The 27927-nt window shown below is 32.0% G+C and overlaps 1 protein-coding gene across 2 annotated transcripts; it reads left to right on the forward strand.

Annotated features, from left to right (window-relative positions):
* Positions 1-73: 73 nt before the first annotated feature.
* On the forward strand, positions 74-27927 carry LOC150101530 (cytochrome P450 2J2-like). 2 transcript variants are annotated; one of them, XM_090400422.1, is made up of 8 exons: positions 74-214; positions 11640-11767; positions 12911-13017; positions 15314-15615; positions 15736-15854; positions 24232-24487; positions 25371-25558; positions 25783-27927. In XM_090400422.1, exons 2-8 carry the CDS (start codon positions 11698-11700, stop codon positions 25956-25958), a joined length of 1218 nt encoding a protein of 405 aa, XP_090256548.1. In that variant the 5' UTR covers positions 74-214; positions 11640-11697; the 3' UTR covers positions 25959-27927. The 2 variants fall into 2 exon arrangements, with proteins under 2 accessions (XP_090256548.1, XP_090256547.1); XM_090400421.1 differs by lacking the exon at positions 74-214 and adding an exon at positions 9470-9750 and having other exon boundaries at positions 25783-27925.

Genomic DNA, 27927 nt, shown 5'->3' on the forward strand with positions numbered 1-27927 from the left:
GCAATACATCCTACTAGCTCCGATGAGCTGCATTTCAGTAAGAGCTCAAACTCGTTAAGTACTTCACATGCAACACTTGAATACGAGGAAACGGAAATAACAAAATATGTCACCTCCTGCCTGTTCGCAGTGCCCCCTAAGATGAGCAACTATTTCTCTAGAAAGATTAAAAAAAAAAAGAAAAGAAAAGAATAAAGTTATTCGACACTGAGTGGTAAGTGTCGTTTTCATATATTAAAGTTGAACTCCTCATCTATGCGGAGAATGAATAATGTCTTTTGACTTTATTTTTAATCCTTAACTTCTCCTGTTGCAATCCGTTAGATCTCGATACTAAACTAACAGGTTTATGCTGATGGATTATGATTTAACCTACACAACTGTATGTCATACTACCTTACAGTAGCGGCTCGTGTGTTGAAATCGTGGGAGTGGTGCAACTTTCGAAATATACATACACACTGTAAGTACAGTGTATACGCGTTTGGATAAAATATCAAAATTATGGTAAAAAATTAAAAAAAAAATTAAACATGAAAAAATTTTGTTTATTATAGATAAAATTATACAGTTTGGTATAATTCAAAATTACTTTAAAATTACTATAACAAATGTTATGTCTTTAATTGTAATGTCCAAATATTTAAAGAGACGGAGTAAACACGATAAGCACTACGAACACTCTTCTACTGGGGCAATCTGCATATAAACAACAGTGGAACCGCGCGACGGACAGTGCCGCATTACGCTAATAGCTCGCATCTCACTATGACGTGCATATGCTTGCGATCGTAGCAATATGGCACTGTGGTAATCACAGTGTCGCTAACGTCTTTCGCCCTCCTAAGTACTACAAGAGGGATTTTTATTATTTTTTATACAAAATAAGATAATTGTATAGGATTGCTGATGATAAAATTAAATATTACAAGCAAATATAAATAAATTAATAAATATATTAAAAATCGAGAACAACTGCTGGTGCTGCAGTTCCGCAGTGCCTATGCAAGAGCCGCCCTAGCCACCTTATATTGAAAGACAATGGTAGTCCGGAAAGTCCCGACTTTATTCTTTCTTTCTCGTTCATCAGGAAACTAGGGCAAACAATGAAAAACGCTACTGAAGTAAATCCCAAGTCAACATCATCAATACTGCGGATAAGCACCGTTAATCTAAGAAATATGAACGGAAACGTAACGGCTATCAGAAGAACTAGAGAACCAAGTGAAAATAATGGTGAAAAAACCGAAACAAAGAAGTCAAAAACAAATGGGATTCTTCTGAAGAAATATTATGAAATATCATGATAAAATAATAAGATAACTTTCTTGGAATATCAAAGCGGGAATTTTAACAAGTGATTTATTTGTGGCTTATTAATCCTACAGAAGATTCTAAGGGCGGATCTTTAGTAAAGAAAATCATTAGAAAAGACAGCCAACATAATGAAAACATAAAGGTCCCCCTTGCTGGAGACAGGAATGTACGGAAATGAACACCAAACATTGTTTGTCACGTCATTGAAAGTCTTTTTTTTTTCTTCAAAATTTAGTGCAGTAGACAGAATATGCATATATAAATGCTTGATCGTTGTACTTTGTATAGTAGATAAAATGCAGGCGACAACCAGTAAGATTTATTCTGCAAAACACTTGTTTCTCTTACCGAAAGTAAACAAAACTGATGTAGTTTGAATGAATGTCAAATATTACGAAATTCTCCCGGATAATATACCATGTAGTGGTAGAGTAAGCAGTGGCGACATCCCCCGAATAATTTTTCTGTTTCAGGAACGCCGGTATCAGATATGAACTAAAACACAAGAAGTAAATATTGATATGTGGGGGGTACTCCACATTTCCAAAAGTTAGTAGCAGTTAGCAGCAGTTATCAGTGTACTGATGTTCTGCTATGATACTGAATATTTTAAACAGTTCTACACTGGCCATACACAAGCCTATCACAAATGGTTAAGCAGTAAAAGATTAGAAGATGAAATAGAATATAAAAGAATAAGAGCCATAGCTAAAAGAGAAGTCAGAAAAAGACATAGAGAATCATGGAACAAATTTCTTTTTAATTTAGAACATGATTTATATAAAATAAGACCCAATGTATATAAAATTCTGAAACACTTAAATCCAGATACCAAAGAAAACATAAAATTAAACACTGAATTGAAATTATAAGAATTTCTAAATTACTACACAGAATTGTGGATAGACAAACATTTTAAAAAAGACAACTGGCAAACAATTAATGAAAATGAAAAGGAAATAACTGAAGAAGAATTAGAAATCAGCCTGAAAGAAACAAGAAACGGAAAATCACCTGGAGAAGATAAACTAGGTTCAGAACTATATAAATATGCAGGAACTAGATTCAAAGAAATATTCTTATTATTTCTAAATAAAATTTGCTCAACTGGTATCCCCCCAATAGAATTGAAAAAAGCAATTGTGATTCCTATCTTTAAAAAAGGAAATATAGATGACCCTAAAAACTATAGAAGTATCAGTATACTAAATTCCTGTTACAAAATATATAGCAGAATCTTAAATGACAAGCTAATGAAATATTCCGAAAACTTTAGATTAGAAGTACAGAATGGATTTAGAAAAGGACTATTATGTATAGACCCGGCCTTTTGCCTAAAATTAATAATAGAGAAAAGAAGAGAATATAATTTAGAAACACATATTGCATTTATTGACTTTGAAAAAGCATTTGACAAAGTTAAAAGAAACATATTATTTAACATATTAAAAGAAAGACAAATACCAAATAATATTCTAAAAGCTGTCACAAGTATATATGAAAATAATCAAATACAAATAAGATTAAATCACGAGCTATCATATACGAGAGAGATAAACCAAGGGGTCCGACAGGGATGTCCCCTCTCAGCAACTCTTTTTAATATCTACTTAAATGAAATAATAATAAAATGGAATAAAAATTTACATCAAGGAATTAAACTTTCTTCTACAGTAAACTTAAACACACTCCTCTTTGCCAACAATCAAATAATAATTACAAATTCTGAAGATAAACTACAGAAAGCTATTTTAGATCTAAATGAGTTATCCAAAGATTATGGTATGATAATATCAACAGAAAAGTCAAAAACTATGGCCTTTAAAGGACAAGATCCAGCAAGAACTAAAATAGTAATATATAACAAGAACTTAGAACAGGTAAATTCATTTAACTACCTAGGATGTACGACCACATATGAAAATTAAAAAGATATAAACGTAAAAATTGCAAAATATTTAAAAATAACAGGTGTAATTAATTCTATATTTAAACCAAACCTAGTTCAAAAACAAACCAGGCTAAAAGTATACAATACATTAGCCCTACCAGTGTCTTAATGTATGGAAGCGAAATCTGGACAATAAAACAAAAAGACAAACAAAGATTAACAACAGCAGAAATGAAGTTTGTGAGAAAAACTGCAAAGTGTACCCTATTTGATCACAGAAGAAACGAAGAAATTATGAAAGAGTTAAATCAAGAACCAGTAATACAAAAAATTAAAAAATATAAACATAAATGGATGGAACACGTTCAAAGAATGAAAACAGAAAGATAACCAAAACAAGCCTTCAAGTACAGCCATTAGGAAAAAGAAAACCTGGACGTCCTCTTAAAATATTCAACGATGGCTTCTAAGGCCGCAACAGGCCACGCTAGGCCTGAATCCTTGTTATGCATGATGATGATGATGATGATGATGACATTGTAAATATTGTAAATATAGCGCTTATCTTCTTCGTCTTGAGTATTCGCAATTGAGCAGGTTCTTCTTTTAGTAGTAGAAACTTTCCTTCCACTCTCTTCTGTTCTGAGCCTTCTCTTTCAAGGTTGTGTACCCGTCTCCATTCAGCACGTCATCTAGCATTGTTTTCCTTACTCTTCCTCTGGGTCTTTTCCCGTCTATTTTTTCTTCAATGGCATCTCTGATGATTCCATTCCCTTTCAGATATGTCCGATCCACTTTCTCTTTCTTCTTTTTATACTCCTTAACAGACCTCTTTCTTCTTCTACTCTTTTTAAGACCTCTTCATTAGTTATGTTTTCCACTTGATTTTTTCTATCCTTCTTCAAATCCACATCTCAAAGCTTGCCAAAATAATCTTTGTTTCTTCTTTCTTCAATGTCCAAGTTTCAGCTGCATAGAGGGCAACACTACACACATAATATTTTATTAGTCTTTTCTTTAGGTTTCTATCCATTTTCTTCTTCATAAATTCCATTATGATTTACATAATAAGAACTATTCTTTCTATTTAAATAACAAAATAGAATTTATATCTAATTTTAAATTATTGTTATTATTATTGTTATTATTTTAAAAGTTGTGTCCAAGTAATTATGATTTTATTATTTAAAAAAAAAAAAAAAAATATATATATATATATATATATATATATATATATATATATATATATATTATAGCTTCTATTCACTCGGTTCGTAGTTCGTAGACATTTTAAAAATTAATTATACTGACTAGGAACACCGAGAAAGGTATGATCAAAACTTTAATAAAACATGACTAGTTTCGTCTGAATGCTGACTTCTTCAGGTGTGTAAATAATTACAAAACAAACTGGAAAAAATAACAAGTTAAAAAACATGGTCTTCTCATGTAAACAAATTGGGAATAGCGTCAGAACTGAAGCGTTGCATTGTGGGAGTCAGGTAAGCTGTAGCTTAAATCATTATTTATGTGTGATGGGTCCAGAACTATTTCTTTGGATTCTAAGATACGTCTCTCTAGTTCGTCACCGCATTTATGGATAGTGGACGTAAGATTCCAGTCGATCTGATGTTGGCCTTCTTCTAGATTGCAGTTAGCGGAGAAAAGAACATGACTGAAAAGGGAGCTCGCACGGGTTCTCTTGTAAGAGATGTTACGCTGATGTTCTTCACGCCTTAGTGTGACAGACTTATCGGTTTGTCCATAATAAGGTTTACCGCAACTGCAGATGATTTTGTAAACTCCTGGAAACTGAAGTTGGTTGTGGTTTTGTTTGGGTTGACTCAGGAAAGAACGAAGTTTTGGTAGAGTGGTGAAGTTAGTTTTAATGTTAAATTTCTTCATAATTTTCGCCAGTTTCGGTGACAGAGAGCTTATAAACGGCAAATTGAGTATATGTAATAGGATTGGAGTTATTTTCTTGCCGAGGTTGTAGACGTGTATACACGTTTAGTTATGCTTCGAGATGAATAGCTGTTGTTCAAGAATGTGCTTTTGAGGTGATCAAATTCTATTTGAAGATCTTCCTCTTCTGAAATAAGAGATCTCGCCCGATGGGCCAGAGTGGAGATAATACCAATTTGATGAGAGGAGGCATGTAAGTACCTGTCTCTGTGAGTAGTTTTACGAAAAATCTAAAATTTGAGATAATCAGGTAACCTAGTGATCTTTAAATCCAAAAAGGCGAGTACGCCGTTCATCTCAAGTTCTGATGTTAATTCACATCATGATGTGAGTTTTTAAAGAAGGAAATTTTTAAAGAAGGAAAACGAATTTTCTTAATACAGGGTGTCATAAAATAACTATCCCTCTTTGGAGGCATCTGTAGCTAAAACCAATAAACGCAATGAGACCAAATTTTGTATTGAGACTTTTGAAGGCATGAGGAGATGATTTCCGCAGAAAAAAAGATTTAGTACCAAACGTCGCCGATAGGGGAAATTTTGGCACTGGTGGGGTCACTATAATAAGCTTAGGTCTCACACGGGACAAATGAATGTCATCTGTTACATAAAAGACATTCCCAAATATCAGCATTAAAATGTCATTCTGACAGATGAATGCTGGCTCCTGATGCTAAAATTCATTTAATAGTTTTAAGCTTATTTCAGGGATTCTACATAATCAATGAACAGATATTATTACTATTCACAACACATTTCGTTATTATATGCTTTATTATATATATATATATATATATATATATGAAAGAATGATCATTAACTCGGATATCATACATATTTTTTAAAAATAATTGAATGACTAGAACCGAGATTTAAGTAAAAAGGTTTTCATATAAAACACGACTAGCTTCGGCTTGTAACAGCCTTCATCAGGTGACATTATAAAAGAAAAAAAAAAGAAAAACATTAAACACTGAAGTTTAAATAAACTATGAACAACATAGAGAGTCTCTATACATAATTCACATTAAATCGTTGTGGTTGTATTTAAAGCTGTTCTTTCGTTTGTTGGGAAAGTACTTGCTAGTAGTATCTCGTAAACGCCAGTACATGAATGCAGCTGAATGACTATCTGGGAGGTTGTAGCACAATTTATTATTTAGATGAATAGGACTGAAGATGATTTCCCTAGATTCTACGATTTTTCTCTCTAGTTCATCATTGCAACGGAAGATGTCAGTAGATTTTTCCCAGCAGACTTTGTGACTTTGGCTTTCATCATTAGGTTTAGCCGAACAAAGGATATGACTTGATAATGCACTCGCTCGCTGTCTCTTTTAAGTAATGTCCCTCATGTGTTCTTCGATACGCAATTCGACAGATTTGTCTGTCTACCCAAAATAAGGAATATCGCAGTCACATAATATTTTATATACACCAGGGTATTTGAGTTGATGATGACAAGGTTTTGGGTGGCTAATTAAGAAACGGATCTTTGGAAGTGGAGTGAACAAGGTTCTGATATTGTATTTTCTTAGAACTTTATATATATATATATATATATATATATATATATATATATATATATATATATATATATATATATATATATATATATATATATATATATAATGAGAACGTAATGACTGAAACCGAGAATAATTGTAAGGTTTTAATTCTATAACACAAGTAGTTTCGGCTTTTGACAGCCTTCTTCAGGTGTCTTTTAAAAATAGGAAACAGTAATAAAAACACTGAAATTGTTTAGTTGAAGGAAACAGCAATAAAATCAACTTCAGTGTTTATATATATATATATATATATATAAAATAATTGAATGAAAAAACCGAGAAAAAAGGAAAAAGCTTTAATAGTATCACACGACTAGTTTCGGCTTTTTACAGACTTCTTCAGGTGTTTTTATAAAAGAAAAAACCTTAAGCATTGAAGATAAAAAACTGTGAATAGCACAGGAAACTCACTATACATATGTAACGTGAAAACGTTGTAGTTAACGTATTCAAAGTAGTTCCTTCGTTGATCAGATTGTTGGGTGAGTGCGTGCGTATAGCATCTCGTGAGCGCCAGTATTTGATCACAGCAGAATGACAGTCTGGGAGGTTATAGCTTAAATTATTATTTAAATGTACAGAGTTGAGGATGATTTCTCTAGATTCTGCAACTTTTCTCTCCAATTCGTCATCGCAATGGAAAGTGTTGTTAGATCTATCCCAAAGGATTGTATGACCATAGTTTTCATCATCAGGATCGGCCGAAAAAAGGACATGGCTGGATAAAGCACTGGCACGTGTTCTCTTGTAAGCGATGTCTGAAATGACTACAAACATTCGCCTTTCTCTTCGCTCTCTGCATCCATTTATTCACACATATATGGAGTTCCCAAGAGCCACGAGGAAAATACCCCACTTCGTCCCATCGTTTAAGGAATTGATTCACCAACATACAACCTTTCGAAACATCTCTCCATATACCTCAAATGTTTTTCGGGCAAATCTTCGTCTTTTATTAATAACTGTACGGATTTTGTATCATACATTAAGGATATTACTGTTAAAGAAAATGAAATCATGGCTAGCTTTGACATAGTATCCTTGTTCACAAATATTCCTACAGACGAAGTCCTGACACTTCTCAAAGACAAGTTATCCAAACAAATGTTAGCCTTACTTACTCATTGCGTCAAATCTGAATACTTTAGATTTCAAGAAACCATCTACAAGCAAAATCATGGTCTAACAATGGGTAATCCTTTATCTCCTGTACATGCCAACATTTATCTGGAAGATTTTGAAGTCAAAGTTATCTCTTCCTATTCCTTAGCACCTAGAATTTGGAAACGATATGTGGACAACCTTTTCCTCATTTGGAGCCATGGACGTAATTCTCTTCTGGATTTCCTTGAACATCTCAGTAGTCAACACCCGAATATCCACTTCACGGCTGAGTTTGAAATTAATGGTTCTCTGCCTTTCTTGACCATGAAACTAACCCGTTCTTCTGAAAAACTTAAAATTTCAATGTACAGAAAACCTACACACACACTAATAGATATTTCCATAGTCAGTCCCATCATTTCCCTCCTCAGAAACTTGGAATTATTTTACTTTGGCACAAAGAGCTCGCTCTCTTCTTGATAACGCTGATAAACTTCGTAAAGAAATCAATTTTCTTACATCTACCTTCACATTGAATGGTTATTCTCAAAAAATTACTAAAAAATTCGTTTTTAATCCTCCTAGTCGCCATACTCAAGAAGTGAATAATGTTAAAAGCAATATATCTATTCCATACTTAAGCACAGTTTCTCAAAAATTAGCCAAGGTTCTCAAAAAAATATAACATTAGAACTTTATTTACTCCTCTTCCTAAGATCCGATCCCTAGTGAGCCGTCCAAAGCCTAGTCATCACAATCTAAAATATCCTGGTGTGTATAAGATATGGTGTGACTACGACATCCCTTACTTTGGCCAGACGGACAAGTCTATTGAATTGCGTATAAAGGAGCACAGGAGGGACATCGCTTAAAAGCGAACACGTGCCAGTGCTTTATCCAGCCATGTCCTTTTTTCGGCCGATTCTATGATGAAAACCATGGTCATACAATCCTTTGGGATAGATTAACAACATTTTCCATTGCCATGACGAATTGGAGAGAAAAGTTGTAGAATCTATAGAAATCATCCTCAACCCTGTACATTTAAATAATAATTTAAGCTATAACCTCCCAGACTGCCATTCTGCTGTGATCAAATACACGAGATGCCATACGCAAGCACTCACCCAACAATCTGATCAACGAAGGAACTACTTTGAATATGTGAACTTCAACGTTTTCACGTTAAATAATTATAGTGACTTTCCTGTGCTATTCACAGTTTTTTATCTTCAATGGTTAAGGTTTTTTCTTTTATAAAAACACCTGAAGAAGGCTGTAAAAAATCCGAAATATATGTGCATTTAAAATATGTGTCCAAGTAATAAGTAGACAGTCTGTGCATGTATAAATTCTTCATCTTTGTACTTTACTTTGTTTACTAGATAAAATATACACGGCAACCAATAAGATTTATTCTGCTAAACGCTTGGTTCTATTATCGAAAGTATATAAAACTAATGTAGTTTGCATGAATGGCAAATGTTACGAAATATCCCGGTTAATATGCCATGTAGTGGTAGTGTAAGCAGTTGCGACATCCCCCGAATGTTATTTCTGTTTACAGGAACGCCGCTATCAGATCTCGATTAATACGCCAGACGTAAATGTTGATATGTGAAGGGTACTCTACATTTCCAAACGTTAGTAGCAGTTAGCAGTTAGCAGTAGTTAGTTGGTATATTGCGACAATGATACTGGATATTTTGAATAGTTCTACACTGGTGAGCCTAGTAATAGGTGTGATTATTCTGGCTATTATGTCTGTTATAAGAAGGGCAAAGTGTCAGGACTTACCTCCGGGTCCCGTCTGTCTACCTCTGTTTGGATACATCCCTTTTATTGGTCAAGAACCGCATATGACTCTGTATAATCTTTCAAAGAAATATGGAAAGACATTTTGGTAATTAAATCAATATTATATAGTAGCACATTGTCTGATTAAAGAAATATTGTGAATGTAGTGCTTAATCAACTCTAATTCTTTTTGTTAAATTTGTTGTTGTTCTCTCAGTTTATATTTTCTCTAATTCTGCATTTCATAAATAAACCATGCATAACAGTTTATTTATAATTTATGTAATAAGAATTTTTCTTTCAATTTAAATAACAAAATATAATGTATTAATTTTAAATTATTATGATTATTTTACAAGATGTGTCCCAGTAATTATTTTTAAGTAATTATAATTTTAGAAGATATAATTTTTATAATATAATTTTAAGTAATTATAATTTTTAGTAAATATAATTTTTATAATATATTTTTTAAAAGTAAATATAATTTTTATAATATATTTTTTAAAAGTAAATATAATTTTAAGTTTTAAGTAATAAGCTTTATTATTACTTTGACACGTCGATTATATACTTCGAAGGAAATTTGAGTCCTCATTCATCATCGTATTATATTTATCATCATTTGTCCGGATATTATCCCTGTTATGATTAATTGGAACACTCAATTACTAATTCGTATTACGTATTATTACTGTTATTTCTATACTCAACATGGCTTATTTATTGCAACTGGTCTTTAATTTCATAAATTAAATAGTATAATAAAATTAATAAATTATCAAAAAACGGATACAATTGTCTCAGACTATAAGTATTCATATTCTGTCTTAGTTAATATTAAAATTTCAATATTAATTATTCCAAAGAAAGCACAAGAATTTTGCCTGGCGCTGTCTGCGTGGAAACTCTCCATTTTCAAGTGCAAAATAAAATAATAAAAATTATAAAATATGGCAAAATAAAACAGAGATCTTTCATGAAAATTTTTGTTCATCTTAACTCAATGAGATTAGATAAAAACAATATTGATCTTAAATATAAAGAGCTAATAAGCTTCATTTCGGCAATGAAAACATTATTTAAATTAAGGGGATATTAAATCCCACATAGTTTTAAAACCGAATAAGAAACTCAAAGATTGGAATCAGAGAGTTTCTTGCCGAATATAGTAAACTATAAAGTATCGGCGACACTATTTTTTTTGCTAACGCTAGTGTCGCCGATACTTTATAGTTTACTATATTCGGCAAGAAACTCTCTGATTCCAATCTTTGAGTTTCTTATTCGGTTTTAAAACTATGTGGGATTTAATATCCCCTTAATTTAAACAATATTGATCTACTTAACTGGAAGAAGAGACAAATTTTATTATAGATTTCTTGGAAAGCGGTGGTATGCTAAAGGTTGACACTTTTCTCCACAAAGCCAGTGCTAATTAACAAAAGTAGAAGATGTGACAATACTAATTTAAATCTGTTATTTCATTTTTACTACAGATTTTGTACCACCAGTCACAATTTCTTCTTTCAGCTTACATCACTCATCTGCAAGATAGTGAGTCTTTTTTTTGTGCTTGCACGCACACACACACACATGTTGAAAATCTTTAACAAACTAAATTTATCCATATATATATTCAATATTTGTTATATATAATAAATACAGAATATATATGGAATATGTGTATTATTTACTCATATATATATATATATATATATATATATATATATATATATATATGAGTAGATAATACACATATTCCATAATACACATATACACATATTATATGAGTAAATAATACATAAATAATACACATACACACACACACACACACACACACATATATATATATATATATATATACATGTATATATATATATATATATATATATATATATATATATATATATATATGAATAAATGTGTTTCAATAAATATGGTCCATTCAACTTGAACAAAGTTCTTTGAAGAATAGAAACACTTTCTTTCTAGGATCAGATGGGGTTCTCATCCTGCCGTGGTTACATCGGAGCCGAACATTCTCAGAGAAATGTTTCTCAGTTCGTCCAATTTCATTGATCGTCCTATAATGCCAGCCGATTTCTATCCTGGAGGTTTTGGTGAGTAGAAAAAATTTATTTTATAATCATGCATCATATATATATTTAAAAGAACAATTAAAATAATTAATACTGGTGTGAATATAGCACATAATGATTTTGAAACCTAACACGGAAAATAGAACAGAATTATAACCTTTATAATGCATAAGATAATACAAATAACTTGTAAATAGTATATGTTAATAGGTCAATAAGGAATATTAATATTAATATTCAGTCTTATTTGAGTAATTTATTTTACTGTTAAATTTATATTTTGCAATTGATCATCTTTGGATCATATTTTCAAAAAGTTTAATTATTTGCTAATTTTTCAAGATCAAATATGAAATTCATTTTATTTATAAAAAGATTCGCATGGAGTTGATTCTACACCGTCAATGATTAATTTAATATTTCTAAATTTAATTGTTTATTATTAACGTTGAAATATCTAATGCAGTGGATCACATACATTGCAAAACGCATTAGCGCTTCTTACAAGGAAAATTATACCAACTAAATTATGTCTATCCATCCAACCAGTTTTCGTCTCTCCAATATTGCAGGGACGCAAACTGGACGACATTTTAATGTAGCTGACTCGACATTCTCCTATTGACCACCATATAGTTAGGATTTTAAGTTTGTAGGATATGTGTGTAAAGAGGATCGTATTGCCTATTTTGAGGGGTGAAAAAAAGAACTCTAGTTTTCGCGGAAGGACCTATCACCTGCCTATGACACCGACTAACCCACATTTAGGTGAAAAGATCTTATAAACGTTGTTCGCATACTAAACGGGATTAGAACCTGGTGTTTCCAACCAAACAGCTTCGTCAATAAACTGAACTACTGGGACTTGTGTGTATAGCACATGTCAAAAACAGTTCTATTTAAATATTCGTTCTATTCTGATAGTGACTATGACGTCACCAAATAAGTAATTCATTAATAAATAAATTAATAAAGTAATTCATTTTAGTTTAAACTCTACTATACTCGTCAAATATTCTCTCTCTCTCTCTCTCTCTCTCTCTCTCTCTCTCTCTCTCTCTCTCTCTCTCTCTCGATTTCCTTATTTATGTTTATATGTTTAATAACATACGTTTCTATTTACTCTATACTGCACAACATCCACCTAAAACATTCTCTTTTCAGGAATGTTTACCGTAAGTGGAAAAGTATGGACTGAACAAAGAAGATTGTTTGTGTCGATTTTAAAAACGCTTGGTATGGGAAAATCTCTTTTGGAAAAGGAACTGCTAGTAAGTAAAACAATCACACACACACACACACACACACACACACACACACACACACACACACACACACACACACACACACACACACACACACACACACACACACACACACACACACACACACACACACACACACACACACACACACACACACAGAGTTCAACATCTTTGAACATACTTTATAAACTAAAGTATATTTCCTTTAATTTATTACATGAGTCATTTTATTCTAGATAGAATGCTCATATTCAAGAAACTTTTTTCCCAGTCTAATGGCTATCTATGGATATATCTATATATCATTTTAATTAAAACGATTCGCTAAATTTAGAAAGAATTAAGACACCAGCGCACTGAGTCCATCAGAAATTAAATACATTTGTTGTAAAATATTAAAACAATCCAAGGAAGCTGAGATTGTCCTTAACAGAGAGAGTTAAATGAAGAAAGCCATAAAAACCTAGCCCAGTTAATTCAAATATATGGTATGGGCAGAAAAAATAAATAAATAAATAAAAATAAAAAACACAGTACTGAAATTCAGCTCCACCTTCAGTACACGCACTATGAGATATGCCGTACACCTGAATGCACACGGAAATGCGTTTATTGTTGGGCATTATTTTCGTTCATACGGAGTTGCTAGATCAAACGGTCCATGGAAAGGGTCAACATGCTTGTGAGCAGTTTCTTGGTCTTTTCCTCAATCGTCCCCAAGCAATCGTATCGTCATTTCCTTAATCAAGAGGTTCCGGCGTACAGGGAATGTTCTGTCGCAATGCAAAGGGCATTCGGGGAGACAAGGAACAGTTAATACAAATGAGAATCACGGGCGTTTCCTGGAGTGTATTACAGTCTCTGAAACCCAATCAACTCTGAACAGCGGTAAATCCTGGAATACATAGCGGTCACTACAGACAATCCTTAAGGAGTTGGGTACCTTTTCGTACGTTAGGTGGGTCAATGTTGCCTAATGTCTACGAAGATCTTCGTTCTTGCATAATGTCTGGTTCTCAAACGAAGCTTGTTTCCATAGATCGGTCATGTAAACAGATGAACCTACAGGTTTCTTCGTTTCTCGAGACCTGAATTTGTCCAAGAGAAAGCTGTTCACAGTGAGAAGGCCACGGCACAGTGTTCGATTTCCGCCTTGACATACTTTTAGTCCTAATTTATTAAAGAGGGCGGTGTAACCGTGAATTTGAATAGTAGACGCTACATCGAGAATGTTTTGTACAAAAACATTCCATTTCGTGCACAGGTATTCCAACAAAACTTAGCAAACTGTGACACTTCGCGTGGTTCTAGAGCCTATTTATCAGAACACTTCTCCACTTCTCCAAGAGGCCTATTTCGAAGTTCACTCAATTATCGTATTCTTCACGCTCTTCTGATCTCACATCACTTGATGCCTTCATTTCGGGTATGTTGAAGGAATGGTATTCCATCATGACCCGCTTTCAATCCTTGATGTACCTCAGGATAAAATTACACGATATGCTCAATGGAAGTCCCAACTCTTGTTCTCCAAAGTAATAGAAAACTGTGTACGAAACCTATCTTGAAAGACACGGTGCTCATTTAGAGCACCTAATCTACATTCGTTAATGCTTTTTTTCGACCAACATTCCACCGATAGTTGTGAATGTACATATCATCATGTGTAAACATATATTTCTTTGTTGATAAATCCGTTTACTCCATAATATATAACGTTGTAATTATACAGTACTGTTTATTGTGTCATATTGTAGTAGCATTATACCCAAACAATTCGAATACATTAGCATCATACAAGAAATGAGATACAATATCGATTGGTTTTCTTAGCTATATTTTGACGCTCTGATAGAAAGGATAGGACTGAGTTGTACGTTCCGGATTTCGATAGCCTTTTTCAAACCCCTCCACTTACAAAGTAGTATATGTAATATTATGCACTTTTGCCATTCTGTCGCAAAAGCCACACCTTAATATTCAAACCTTTATTAATTTGTGGGTGACCTAACGTAGTTTTGAAACTTCTAAATTAAATAGAGACTATGTCGTAATCTATTTTCAATATCTTTATATCCAGGGGAATCACAAGCACTTGTAAGGTTTCCCTGGATAAACAAATTGAAAATAAATTTTTAAGAAATCAAAAAGAACGCATTAAAAATATAGTAAGAAAAGAGTTTCGATAAAATGCACGTAATAAATTAACTTGGATACATTTAGACCTTACTACGAAACATACGAATATGTTTGTAACATATCTGTACATGTAATTACATCTAGCGTTTTTTTTTTATTTCAGAAAGAAACCGAAGAACTTATTGAAATATTCGATAATTACAACGGAAAACCGTGTGAAATTTGTGACCACTTCGATAAAGCTGCTTCAAATATGATATGGAGCATGGCGTTCGGTAACAGGCTACACCACGATGATCCCATATTGGAGTTATTACTACGCTATCTTGATTCCATGCAGAGTTTTTTCGACGACACCGTCACAATAGGACACATTCCATGGCTGTGGAAAATTCACAGATTGTTTCGATCAGCAGAGTATGCGAAGAATATGAATTGTTTTAAAGAACTAGATGATATTATTAGGTAGCTGTGTATATTTTATAATGTATGAATCATATGACACTATTAAGTTTAGTTATTTATACTATTTTATTTTTATTTCGAAAATATTATTGATGATATTCTTCTGTGACGAATTTTCAGAAAAGAAATATCCGTTCGTCAAAAAAATTCGGAATCGACAGACACGAAAGATTTTCTGACAGTCTATTTGAATGAGATAAATGATTGTACTGAGAAAAATAAAGTATCCTCAACTTCCGGTAAGTTTTTTTTTTAATGAAAATTATTATCATTTATTAACAATATACGTGTGCACATTGTTGGATTTTTGATTTTATTAAACAGTTGAGTTTAATAAAAAGAAGAATAAAATGAAATATGCAAAAATTATTTTGTTGATTCACCAGATAGATAACTTTCCATTTTGTAGTTGTGAAGCTTCATCGTTTGATTTAATGGCTTTTACACAAACTGTAGTAATAGCTTGTTCCTGCTAAATACTGATCCACTATCTCGTAGGAAACAGTGCTCGGCCTAGTACAAAAATAGAATGACTAATTATATCATCGGATTATCATTTATAATAATTATGCTCTCATCACATTTTTGTATTTAAATTTTTCACTGTTTTTCGCTTTCAGTCGTTTCCGACCGTATGCGACTTTGTCCACAAAGTACTCCTGGTGAGATTTTTAGTTCGCCATTTGCTTTTCCCAACTCCTCAATTTTATCCCGGCTCGTGACCGGCATATGGCTGGGACGTATTCATGACCGTAATCCGTGTGTGTTCACTGGGCCGGTTTGCCTCATCGTGGCTGAAAAAAAAAAAAACTCGAGTTTTCGGGTGAAAAAAATCCTCTACTTCCGTAAGAGACTGAGTAACTCACCCTTTAGTCGAAAGAGACCAGATAAAGGTTCCTCACATCAATGACGGCAATCGAATCCAGGTCTTTCCGACCAAAGGGTTTCGTCTATACCGATTGAGTTTCGGAGGGTCTAAATATATCACTTTGCTCATAATATCTATCACTTTCCAGATTTAAAAAAAAATCAGTCAAGCGTAATTTAATGAAATTAAAATTACGTTACTTTTTTATTATAATCAGTATTAGAGAGTTTTTTTCTGTTCTTCTTAGAAGGTTCTTTACAGTCAATCGCAGGTTGAAATAGGGGCATGGCACCCTACAATTATGATAAAGACACTTCGAGTTAATATTTTCTCAGAGATTTGTTACCTCATATTTTTATTTAAACAACCAAATAGCAAATTTCACTAAATACCATCAAGCCAGTCAGAAGTCTTTAATCTCTCATTGAATCGTTTTGCAAATTTTGTTAATAAAATAATCTGATCAAAGCCAAACTTGAATTAATTGGGCGTAGTGCAAGGAACACTAACAAGAATTCCAAGGTTTATTTGTTCCCTTTGTGCACCGCGAACATTAAATTGGAACCAAAGTTGAACTTTTGCGATATACGTCTTCAAAACGAGCAGTCACTATTGCTCAAAAAAAGCACATGAACCTTCTGGTTGTTTAAAGTTTGCTCTATGATATTTGTCCATAGACATTTGAAAATTACTATTATTATTATTATTATTATTATTATTATTATTATTATTATTATTATTATTATTATTAGGAGAGGGCGCTGCTGTGTAGGCATACGAACGGGCTCACGGTATATCCCTGCTCCCTTGTTTAATAGTTTTAAAGTGGTTGCAACTCCTGTTTTAATTGAAGGTGTTCAAAAGTAACTCTACTTGTCACGCCGAAGACAGTGATATTAAATTCACCGAAATCGGTTAAGAAGAAACTCAATTTTAAAGTGTTGAAAAGTGAACAAAGAGGACCGCGATCAACAACGAGCGAAGAACAAAGAACGTCGCCATCTTTGCAATCACGCCACAGTTGCTTAAGGGAAGAAATGTGAGTCATGAAGTGTATCAAATACCTGGAGGATTTATGGTCCGACGGAAATAATATAACTTGTACGAAATGCAGTAGAATTCTACACTTAAAATATGCCGGATTTTCAGAAAAACCTGGCAACGCAAATCCAGTGCAACGCACGAGGAATGGAAGTGCATACTCTGCAGTTAGAACACGGAAACGCACTAAAGGCAGGCACCTACGACGCAGCCGATTACACTGGAGACAAAATCAGACAACGACTGAACAGATAAAGAAATGCAGGTGAGTCCAATAATTTCAACTGTTTAAATATACTAATAGAAAACGGTGTGTAGACTATAAAAGCCAGCTTAGTAGATCTTGTGGAAGAACTTTGACAAACGAACGAACAAATAACAAAAAAATCTAGCGAATATGCGGATTTGGTCAAACATAATAATGTAGCAGTGATAGACGTGTTGCAAACGGTAAAAGACATTAAAATCAGCATTAGTACACTAATTTACAACAAAACAAAGTGATGAAAGAGACATCCGAACCCCGTCAAGACCTTGATTCTCTAAAACTAATATACGAAGGTTTAAATCATCAACAACATAAATAAGATCTTGTCAAAAACGGTCTTCCTGAAACTGCACCTACAGAAAACCTCAGAGACGTAGTTTTAAAATTAGGCCATGCAATTGATATCTACAGCTTAAATACAGCTTAACTGCATTCAGACCGTAAATTGAATTCCTAGAAAGACCAAAAAACAAGGCTTGCCCTGACCTGCACCAGTCATAGTTCGTCTTACAAGCAAGTCTACAAGAGACAATCTCTTAAAAGCCAGCAGATAGAAAAAACCAGTTGCCAAGGACTTGAACGCATTGGAAGACAATACTATATTATATATTATATAGTATATTATATATAAATACTATATTATATATTATATTATATATATATATATATATATATATATATATATATATATATATATATATATATATATATATATATATATATATATATATATATATATATATATAACCGGTGTCACCCTCAGATAAGCTTATTAAAAAGCTTTGAGGATGCAAGCAGAGACATTATATCTCACCCGAGATTAACAGAAAAAAAAAAGAATTATTTATTACATAGAAGTGCAGCGGTTAAAAACATTAAAAGCAAAAAAAAAAAAAAAAAAAATATATATATATATATATATATAACAGTGAGTTATATATATATATATATATATATATATATATATATATATATATATATATATATATAACTCACTGTTATACTATGAATGCTCTAAAAATGTAATCTTATCCAATTGCAAACTGTGAATATTACCATCTATATTAAATATCATTAACACATTATACGAAAAATAGAAAAAATTGTATGAAATTCACTGTAAAAAAACAAACAAACTACACAACGTGTTTTGTAAATGCATAATATGCAATCATAACTTTAATTAAAATAATAATAATAATAATATTAACATATGTATGTAATTTTTAAATTTTGTAATTTTTATAATTTAATGATGTAATTATTATATGCATGCAAGACATGATAAATTGAAATACATATATATATATATATATATATATATATATATATTATCATTTATCATTATTATTATTACTAATATTATTCACATAATTTATACACAGTCAAAATAAGATATCATATAAACAACAATTTGACTGGTGATACAGAAACAATTCAGATTCTACCCAATAATCTAAGAAAAGTCCATCAACTAGCGTTATAAAATACGGGCTATTCCAAGTAATGCTGTTTTTTTGTAGGTCATATGGAGTCACTTCGATTATGTTTAATTGTTTTAAATAATTGGATACCTTCTTTGAAGTTGCACCAAGCGCACAGATAATATCGGAATGACTTTGGTGTGTTTAAGCCACAGTCGGCCAACTTCGATTGCAAGATCACGATCTTTAGTAATTTTTTTCCAGTTTTTTGTTGTTAATATTGTTATCATTGGGTACTGCGATATCAATAATCGAAAGCTGTCAATGTTCGTTAATTATGATATCAGGTCCGTTGTGTTCCAAATGCCGATCAGTTTGGATTCTAATGTCTTAGAGAATTTTTGCCGTTTCGTTTTCCAATACTGTCTCTATTTTATGCTGATTATGGCAGTATTTATAGTCACTTTGAGCTATTGTGCTGCAGGCATTGATTAGATGTTCTACAGAATCATCTTTCTGATCGCATAATCTGCATTTGCTGTTATTATTGATGTTGGAAATGTTTGCTTTGATTGCATTATTTTGTAATGACTGCTCTTGAGTTGCTAGAATAAATCGTTCTTTTTCTCTTTTAATATATCCTTATTGTAGCCATTGCCACGTCTTGTTCACGTCAATTTTGTCCTCAGTATCTCGAAGAAATTGGCCATGCAAGGGTTTATTTTTCCATCGCATATATCGGTTATTTTGTTGTTCCTTTTTGTAATCGAATTTGTTTCCTGTTGCTTTTAGAAGGCACTCTTGTGTAACTGCTTGAAGCATTGGCTCACAGCTATTGTCGATGTAACTTCTTAAACTAATTTATTATTCTTCCACAGTCTGTCTCGCTTGCAGCAGACCCCGTCCTCGGTAAGTACAATCGGTCAACATCACTTCGTGGATGTAATGCATGATGCATAGTCATTAGTTTTCTAGTTTTGCGGTACAATTTTTCCAGGTCTTCTTTTGTCCGATTTATTATGCCAGCTGTGTATCGGATCACTGGTATAACCCAAGAATTCACACTGTGTTTAATCCATTTAGCTTAGTTTTCAGAATATGTCTAACTCTTTTGATGTATTCTGATGCTGCCTGTTATTTAACTTTCGAGTAGAGAATATCATTGGCTTCTAATATTCCTAGGTATTTATAGTGTTGGCCAGCTGAAATTGATTTTTATATATTTCTCTTGATCAATATTAAAACTATTTAATGTTTAATCTTTCCTAGTTTAATAGATAAACGAGGTTTGGTTTAGATAAATTGGTTTGGTTTAGATAAATTGGTTTGGTTTAGAAATATTGCGCATTTATCTAAAATGCGCAATCTTCGGTAACTTCAGCAATTGTTTTGTTGGCCAAATTATATGTCTCAATCAGTTTGTTTTTGATGTTAATATTTTTAAACCGTTCTTCGTTAAAACTCTTTAAGTTGCTTAGATCAGCTCGCAGTTTGTTGACTTTTCGTTCTAACCGGATTTTCCATGGTGCAGATTGTTTTTTCTTCGGCTTTTGCTCTTTCGGTTTGCAACCAAGCGTCACTGAAATAATATAGACTGTGCTGTATAGGAGCTGATTTGTTTCCTTTATACTGTTGGTCCTGAAAGTTTCAGTTACAACATTTGCGTCTAAGAGGAACTGTTTTAGCTTAGATTGTTGTAAAGATTTTAATGGTGGTAGTCTTATACGTTCATTTATGCAGTTCATATGTTCTAATATCCCTGACTTCATTTTACACTACACTTCTGTCAAAAGATTCTGATGTATGTCGTCAGCTTGATGTTTACTGAGTTGAATTCAGTAAATATTTAGCTACGGCAAATGAAATTCTTTTGTTCCATAAGTCTTTGTTCTCTTATTGGAGATTCTTGGAATTTTTGTTTCCAAAATAAATGCATACGCTTTCCGAAACCTCGTTTTTCTGGTATTGATCTGTAAAAAGATATCATAACTTCTCTGTTTCCTTCTACAATCCATTTTTTACGTTAGATTTCTTCTAATCGCTTTTCAGCTTCCTGCCCTGATTGGCCAGCAAGTAGAGCTCGGTTCTGTAGCCCATTTGTCACCTGATTCCCACGATCCCCAACATCTCACGCATTATTATTATCTGATACAACATCTGACAATTATTATTATTATTATTATTATTATTATTATTATTATTATTATTATTATTATTATTATTATTAAGGTAACCTGCAGAGTACCTCAAGGAGCTGTCCTATCTCCCATTCTATTTAACATATACACACACGACATAAGCACCTTCCCATAAAAAGTAAAATCTTCCAGTACGCAGACGACACGGCGATAGCATCCATTCACAAGAACGCAAAGATCGATTACACAAATACGCAACACGACATCAATCAAATCACTAACCGATTAAACGAAAACGGCATATATATAAACCCTGAGAAAAAAAAGCTAATGGTATTCAAAAATCTCCAAACCCTGTCCATGGAAATTACATATCTCACTATCCGATATTCACCCTCCTATACACAAAGCGCTGAACCTAAAACCAGAACCATCACACAGGTGAAAACAACACGCTATCTCGGACTTCACTTCGATCAAAGTTGAAATAGCCATATAAACTACCTACACCCCAAGCTTAGGATAATAGCAAGCATACTATACCAATTAAAAGACATTCCCCAAAACACATAAAATTACTAATCTATAAAGCATTATGTGAAAATATTTTAAGATACGAAATCACATCATTTTCATTGTGATGCGCACACTACAGACTTAACAGGTTACAATGGTTGCAAGATAAAATGGTAAAACTGATATTCTCGGAACAACCCACTCTTATGCAGTAAGCACGGACAAAACACAAAATATTTAAGGTGAAACACTTATGCCACTACACAGTCATGTTAAAACATTACTATAGCCCAACTTATAGAGTATCCAGAACAACATATCAGATAACAAGACCACAGTAAACAAACTACATAACATATAAGTACAACAATCACTACGGCAAAGTCAACCGAAACCTCTACGTACCTGATATGATAAACAAACTTCCATTCGACGAGAAAAACCTTCGGACATACACAGAGCTGAAACAGGTGCTATATAAATATTATAGCGAGAATGAAAATGAGAGAAATTCCTGTTTCTCTCTCTCTCTCTCTCTCTCTCTCTCACACACACACACAAAAAAAAAAAACCTATGACAAACCCCTCTGAAAAAACACCATTACAAGAACACAAACAAACACACCATGTCCATATCCAACCCTATTTGCAAAAACAAATTAAACTGTGCAATAGCAGTTGAAGTCTTCCAAGCACGTACCAACAAACAGTAAAACGATCACCTGGCTTGCGACCAGTATAGAAACATAACGACGAAACCACCACCATCTATTACCTTCCTCAGATAAGGTCTGCAAAGCTTTGAGGAAGCAATCAGAAATGCCTCCCAAATTATTATTACTATATTGGATATTCACTAAAAAAAAAAAGAAATATGTATAATCATCACTGTTAATATTATAACGTGTTGTAAATGCATAATACAGAGGTAAAGAGTTATTAAAATTCTTAACTGAAATCCAATGTAGAAAAATTTAGTAAAATTATTTTCAAGATAACTATTATATATGTGTATAAATATTTTAGCAATGAATAAAAATATAAATTATTTAAAAATATTATTATTAATTGTGTATATGTATATAGTCTGTATAAAAATAAGCTATGATACTCATACTGAAAAAAAATGTACATTTATATTAAAAAAAATATCACTGTACTCTACGTTTTGTACTGAATAGAAATTGTGATAGTTTGTTTTATTGTATTTATGTAAATACCCTGTATGATGATAAACAAAATGTTATTACAGTTAAAAAATTATTGGTATTAAACATATTTATATATTATTCATATGAATGACTATATTATGTATATATGTATATATATGATCATATTTTTCAAACTTTCAAAAAAACAAAACTTTAAATTTCAACACGCATTGTTACAGTTCTACATTGCAATGTTAACTGTAACAATATTACATGTAAATTATGGTGATATTATAATTGTAACTAATAATACATCCGTTATCCTGTCATAGAATCGTACCTTATGAAAATTATGATATTAATTAGAAATTGTTCTCGAAACAAATGAAAGAAAATGTAAGATCATTGCTTAAATTCTATACCATATGTATGCAATTTATCAGAGACAACATTTATTCTGGATTATTCTAAAAAATATATTCTGGATCATCTTGTTATGCAACAAGACATCTTGTGCAATTATCCTCGTATTTTTTCTGAATTCCTGGCATGTTGTTAATTCATCATCGTATCCAGTTCACATAACGTTCAATTATTGGTCCTTACGACTCTTAGCAATATAAGAAGACTTACTTTTCCCCCTGTCTTGGTTACAACGTTTCATCGAAATGGGAAGTTGTGTATTTACGTTCCAAATTCTTTATTTTGTATCCAGTTAGCAGTAGTGGAACCATATTTCTTTATTGTTAGCAAGGATATCTTTTCTCGTGATATCGATTCAAAAAACCTGTTACCAATGTACAATTGGTTTTGTCAATGCTTAATGCTTGCCAAAGGTTCCTTAATAACTTCGATGCTTTGGCTATAATTCCAAACAACCAAGGCCAAGCTTGAACATGCAACACCTTTACTTCCATATCAATGTGATGACACGCACGCACGCACACACACACACACACACACACACACACACACACACACAAATTTGTTCTACTTCCAGGGTGGAGTAGGCAGTAGAGTTATCATTCAGGCAGTTAATTTTTCATGTACCTAGATACAAATTCGCACACTTATACAATACATTTCAGATACTTTTACAGCCTCTTCCATGCATATGCATGTTTATGATTTTATAAATGCATGAAAAATTTTAATAATTATTGTAATATTTATGCTCCTCTCTTTAATAATCAAATATTCTATATTTTAGTGGATATGCTAATTGGAAATGTAAATATCCTTTTCCTCGGTGGACTCCACACTTACTGCATGTCCTTAAAATGGTTGTTCCTTTCAATGGCTGGATTTCAAGAAGTACAAGAACGAATATTTAAAGAAATAGAGACTGTTACTGGAAATACAAGATGTCCCTGTTGGGAAGATAGGAAGAACACCCCTTATACTATGGCTACTTTGCACGAGATTCAGCGTTGGAAAACAGTCGCTACTTTAAGCGATTTTAGAATGTAATTGGATAAATATTTAATCGATAATTTAAGATAAAAATATTTCTTTATTACTATATTTTTTTTTTATTTCAAAAGAACTAAAACCATATTTATTTCATAAAAATTTAAAGTGTATTAATTTATTTGTGATTCAAAACGTTAATCGAATTTTTCACACCTATTAATAGATTTCATTAGGATGTTGATAAGATTAAATATAAGATAAGACTGAATGAGGTAAAACAGTCCTTTTTAGGGCTTCCAGGGTAACGAAAGGCAATGCTGTAGCCAATGAAGTTTTAACTGAGGCTCGGCTATTGCTGTTACCCCTAGAGCTGTAGCTCAATGACACCCCATCCACACAGATTTTCTTCATTCAGATGACGGGATAAAAAGTCAAGGACTCAGTCCATCTGCTAGTTCTTTTAAGAACTTTAAAAAAGACTAAAGCGAAATTTCATCTGTTGATTCTCAAACAAATTGGATTTGATGTAATTTTAAGAAATATTTAAACTATATTTCAAATAAAAAAAAGACTGTGTTGATTATTATTTTTCCTATTATTATTACATTTAGTTTTGTAATGCTAATTTAAAATTTGACGCGTATTCAGTGATTTAATGAGACATTCAAATGGTGAGAGCTATTCAGAGATTTAAGAAAATTAATTCAAATGTTGACACCTATTCAGAGATATAATAAGAATAAGTAAAAGGTTTGACTACAAAACCTGGAGTTTTTAAGTTGATTTCATAAAAATCACTTTAAAATTGTTATTACCGAAAGTTAACATTTTTCAAGCACACATTTAATTGAAATCTTGACACCCATTAAAATATTTAATAAGCATATCGATAATGTCAATACTAATTGATTTTGTGTTAATATTTTGTGAAAACAGCTGCAACACGACAACCAAAGTGGGAAAGTACGTGATACCTAAAGGAACATACATTATACCAAATCTCTGGGCTCTTCACAATGACCCAGATTTCTGGGATTCTCCTGAAGAATTTAGACCAGAACGATTTCTTTCAAAAGATCAGAAAAGTATCGTTAAACCCGAAGCGTATATGCCATTTTCTCTGGGTAAGTTGAAGTAAAACGTTTATCATAGTTTATTATATGTAATAACACTAAACATATTTGTCGAAAATGATTTCGAACAGAGGAAGATTCACACTAAACTCGTGGTATTATCCCATGTCTAATTTTTGTAGGTGCTTTTGTAGTAAGTGGGGATAACGTATAAACAAAATATTCATGCAGTTTAATTAATGTATTTTTGTTCATTATATTATGTTTTCGTATAGGTAAACGAAATTGTCCAGGAGAAGCAATGGCGCACATGGAATCCTTTATCTTTCTCACCGGAATACTGCAGAAATTTAAACTTGTGCCGGAAAATGGTAAACACGTGCAATTCACCACAAGCAATATATTAGCATCTCCAGAGAAACAAAACATATGCTTTTTAAGAAGAGAATGAATAAGGATATAAAAAATATTGAATTTTTGTACCTTATTGCACAGTATACAATATATTTCTTATTAAGCTTTATGGATGCAATACATTTTAATTAAATTAGATAAAGAGTTTATATTTTCAGTAAATATTTGAATAACAGTAATCTTTATTAAACATTTTATAGTATTAATTTTATAATAAAACAAGCAGTATTATTTCAGTGGTTGTAAAGTAGAATTAGAGCAACAATTAAAATTATATCTTTCAGATAGCATATTACAAACAATATCTAATTTCATTTGTAAATAAAGTCATTGTTGTACATGTACATTCATAAATAAATAAATAAATAAAATCTATGAACTAAAACTAAACGTAATCTGTTTCATTTAAATGAATGTAATTTTATAGACAAGCTCTGTTAAAAATGGCGTCAGGATAATGCATTGTCAACGATGTATATGTAAGATAGAATCATACTGATATTAAATAACAATAAGAAAGTATTAATATTTCTTACAAAAATTATAATTGAGTTTAAAATAAAACAAAAAAAACATGTTATAAGAGAAAGCTTTAATGTATAATTAAAATGGATAACGTACGATGCCAAATATATCCTTGGTGTCTAAGTCAATGCCACTGACTTAGACGCCAAGAAAATAACCATAATTTCTCCGGGACAGAATCTTTTTCCTGAATATACGAAATAATAAACACCCATTCAGACTGTGAAAAAAAAAAGACATTTTTCGGTTAATTATTATATAACGTGGTAATTATTTATATAATCATTGGAAGTAGTCTTTAAATAGGAAATTTGTCAGCATATTTTAAAGGAACTTTATCTATATCTTGTACGGTTGGTTTCCGGATTTTGTCGATCTTAAGCCGCTGAGCGTTTGTCTTAAACAGTTGCTGTTTATCTCCAGAAAGAAATCTTCCTATTTGAAATCTTTCTAGATTCATCCACTGATCAGGCTCCTTCTAAACAGATCCGAGATTAGCAAGAATAAAATCAACACTGGTTCTGTTCGGGTTAAAATACAGTTTCTGAATTTTAACTTAAATACGTATTAACAGAAACGAAAAGGCATAAATACATGTGTGAATATCTGTAGGTGTTTGAGATCAAATGAGTGTTCAATAAATGACTACGATATACGTGATAATTGTTTACGGCTTTTAATTTGGGTGTAGAAATAAATTTAAAATTACTTTAAGAACAAACACCTTGCATTTTCTTAATTTAATGTAAACCTATTGATAGATATTTTTGAACATCAAAGGAAAGTAAAAATTTTGCTGAACCCCATTTGGTTGGAAAAAACTGAATTAATGTTCATCTAGGACGTAAAGAGCCTTTATGATTTTTTTTTCCGAATAATGGTGAGTTACCCGGCCTTATAAGCGGCACAGTTTCTCATATCGCAAACCAGACAATCTTCTTGAAGAATAGAGACAACTCAAAGAAATAACAAGGGCTCATAAATTTAGTTTTTTTCAGTCACAATCGCAATCGTACCAAACTGATCACAGAAGAGGTGAGAAACCCATACGAGTTTCATTCTTAGAGAATTTGAAACTAAATTTTTCCCACAGAGACATACACCTTGCTAACTACACGCTAACTTTGCTATTATCAATAAGAGAAGAATGGTCATAATTTTATTATTATTATTGTAGGTGGGATTAATTCGCCTCATTCAACTACACGTAATCCTCATAATCAAAGACTGCAAATTATGTAACAAAACAGTCAGCACGGTGTAATTAATAATGAAGATACTGATATAATAAATTATTTATACGTAAATAAGCTGTATAATAATAAGCTATGATATTGATTTTGAAAACAAATGTACATTTACATTTAAAAAAAAATTTAGGGTCCTGTACGTTTTGTATACTGAACAGAAAATGTAATATTATTCTTTATTGTATACAGTAAATGTAAATACTGTATTTACATAATGATAAATAAAATGTT

Source organism: Typopeltis vanoorti, chromosome 11, assembly GCF_054136105.1.
Source record: "Typopeltis vanoorti isolate ZY-2024b chromosome 11, IOZ_Tvanoo_1.0, whole genome shotgun sequence".
Lineage (NCBI taxonomy): Eukaryota > Metazoa > Arthropoda > Arachnida > Uropygi > Thelyphonidae > Typopeltis > Typopeltis vanoorti.

Excerpts from the sequence above, each read along its gene's own strand:
- LOC150101530 (XM_090400421.1), top strand. The coding sequence starts at position 9,539 with ATGATACTGGATATTTTGAATAGTTCTACACTGGTGAGCCTAGTAATA. Across the intron at positions 15,855-24,231 it reads TAAAGTATCCTCAACTTCCG|TGGATATGCTAATTGGAAAT; the intron begins GTAAGTTTTTTT and ends TCTATATTTTAG. Across the intron at positions 24,488-25,370 it reads ACTTTAAGCGATTTTAGAAT|CTGCAACACGACAACCAAAG; the intron begins GTAATTGGATAA and ends TTGTGAAAACAG.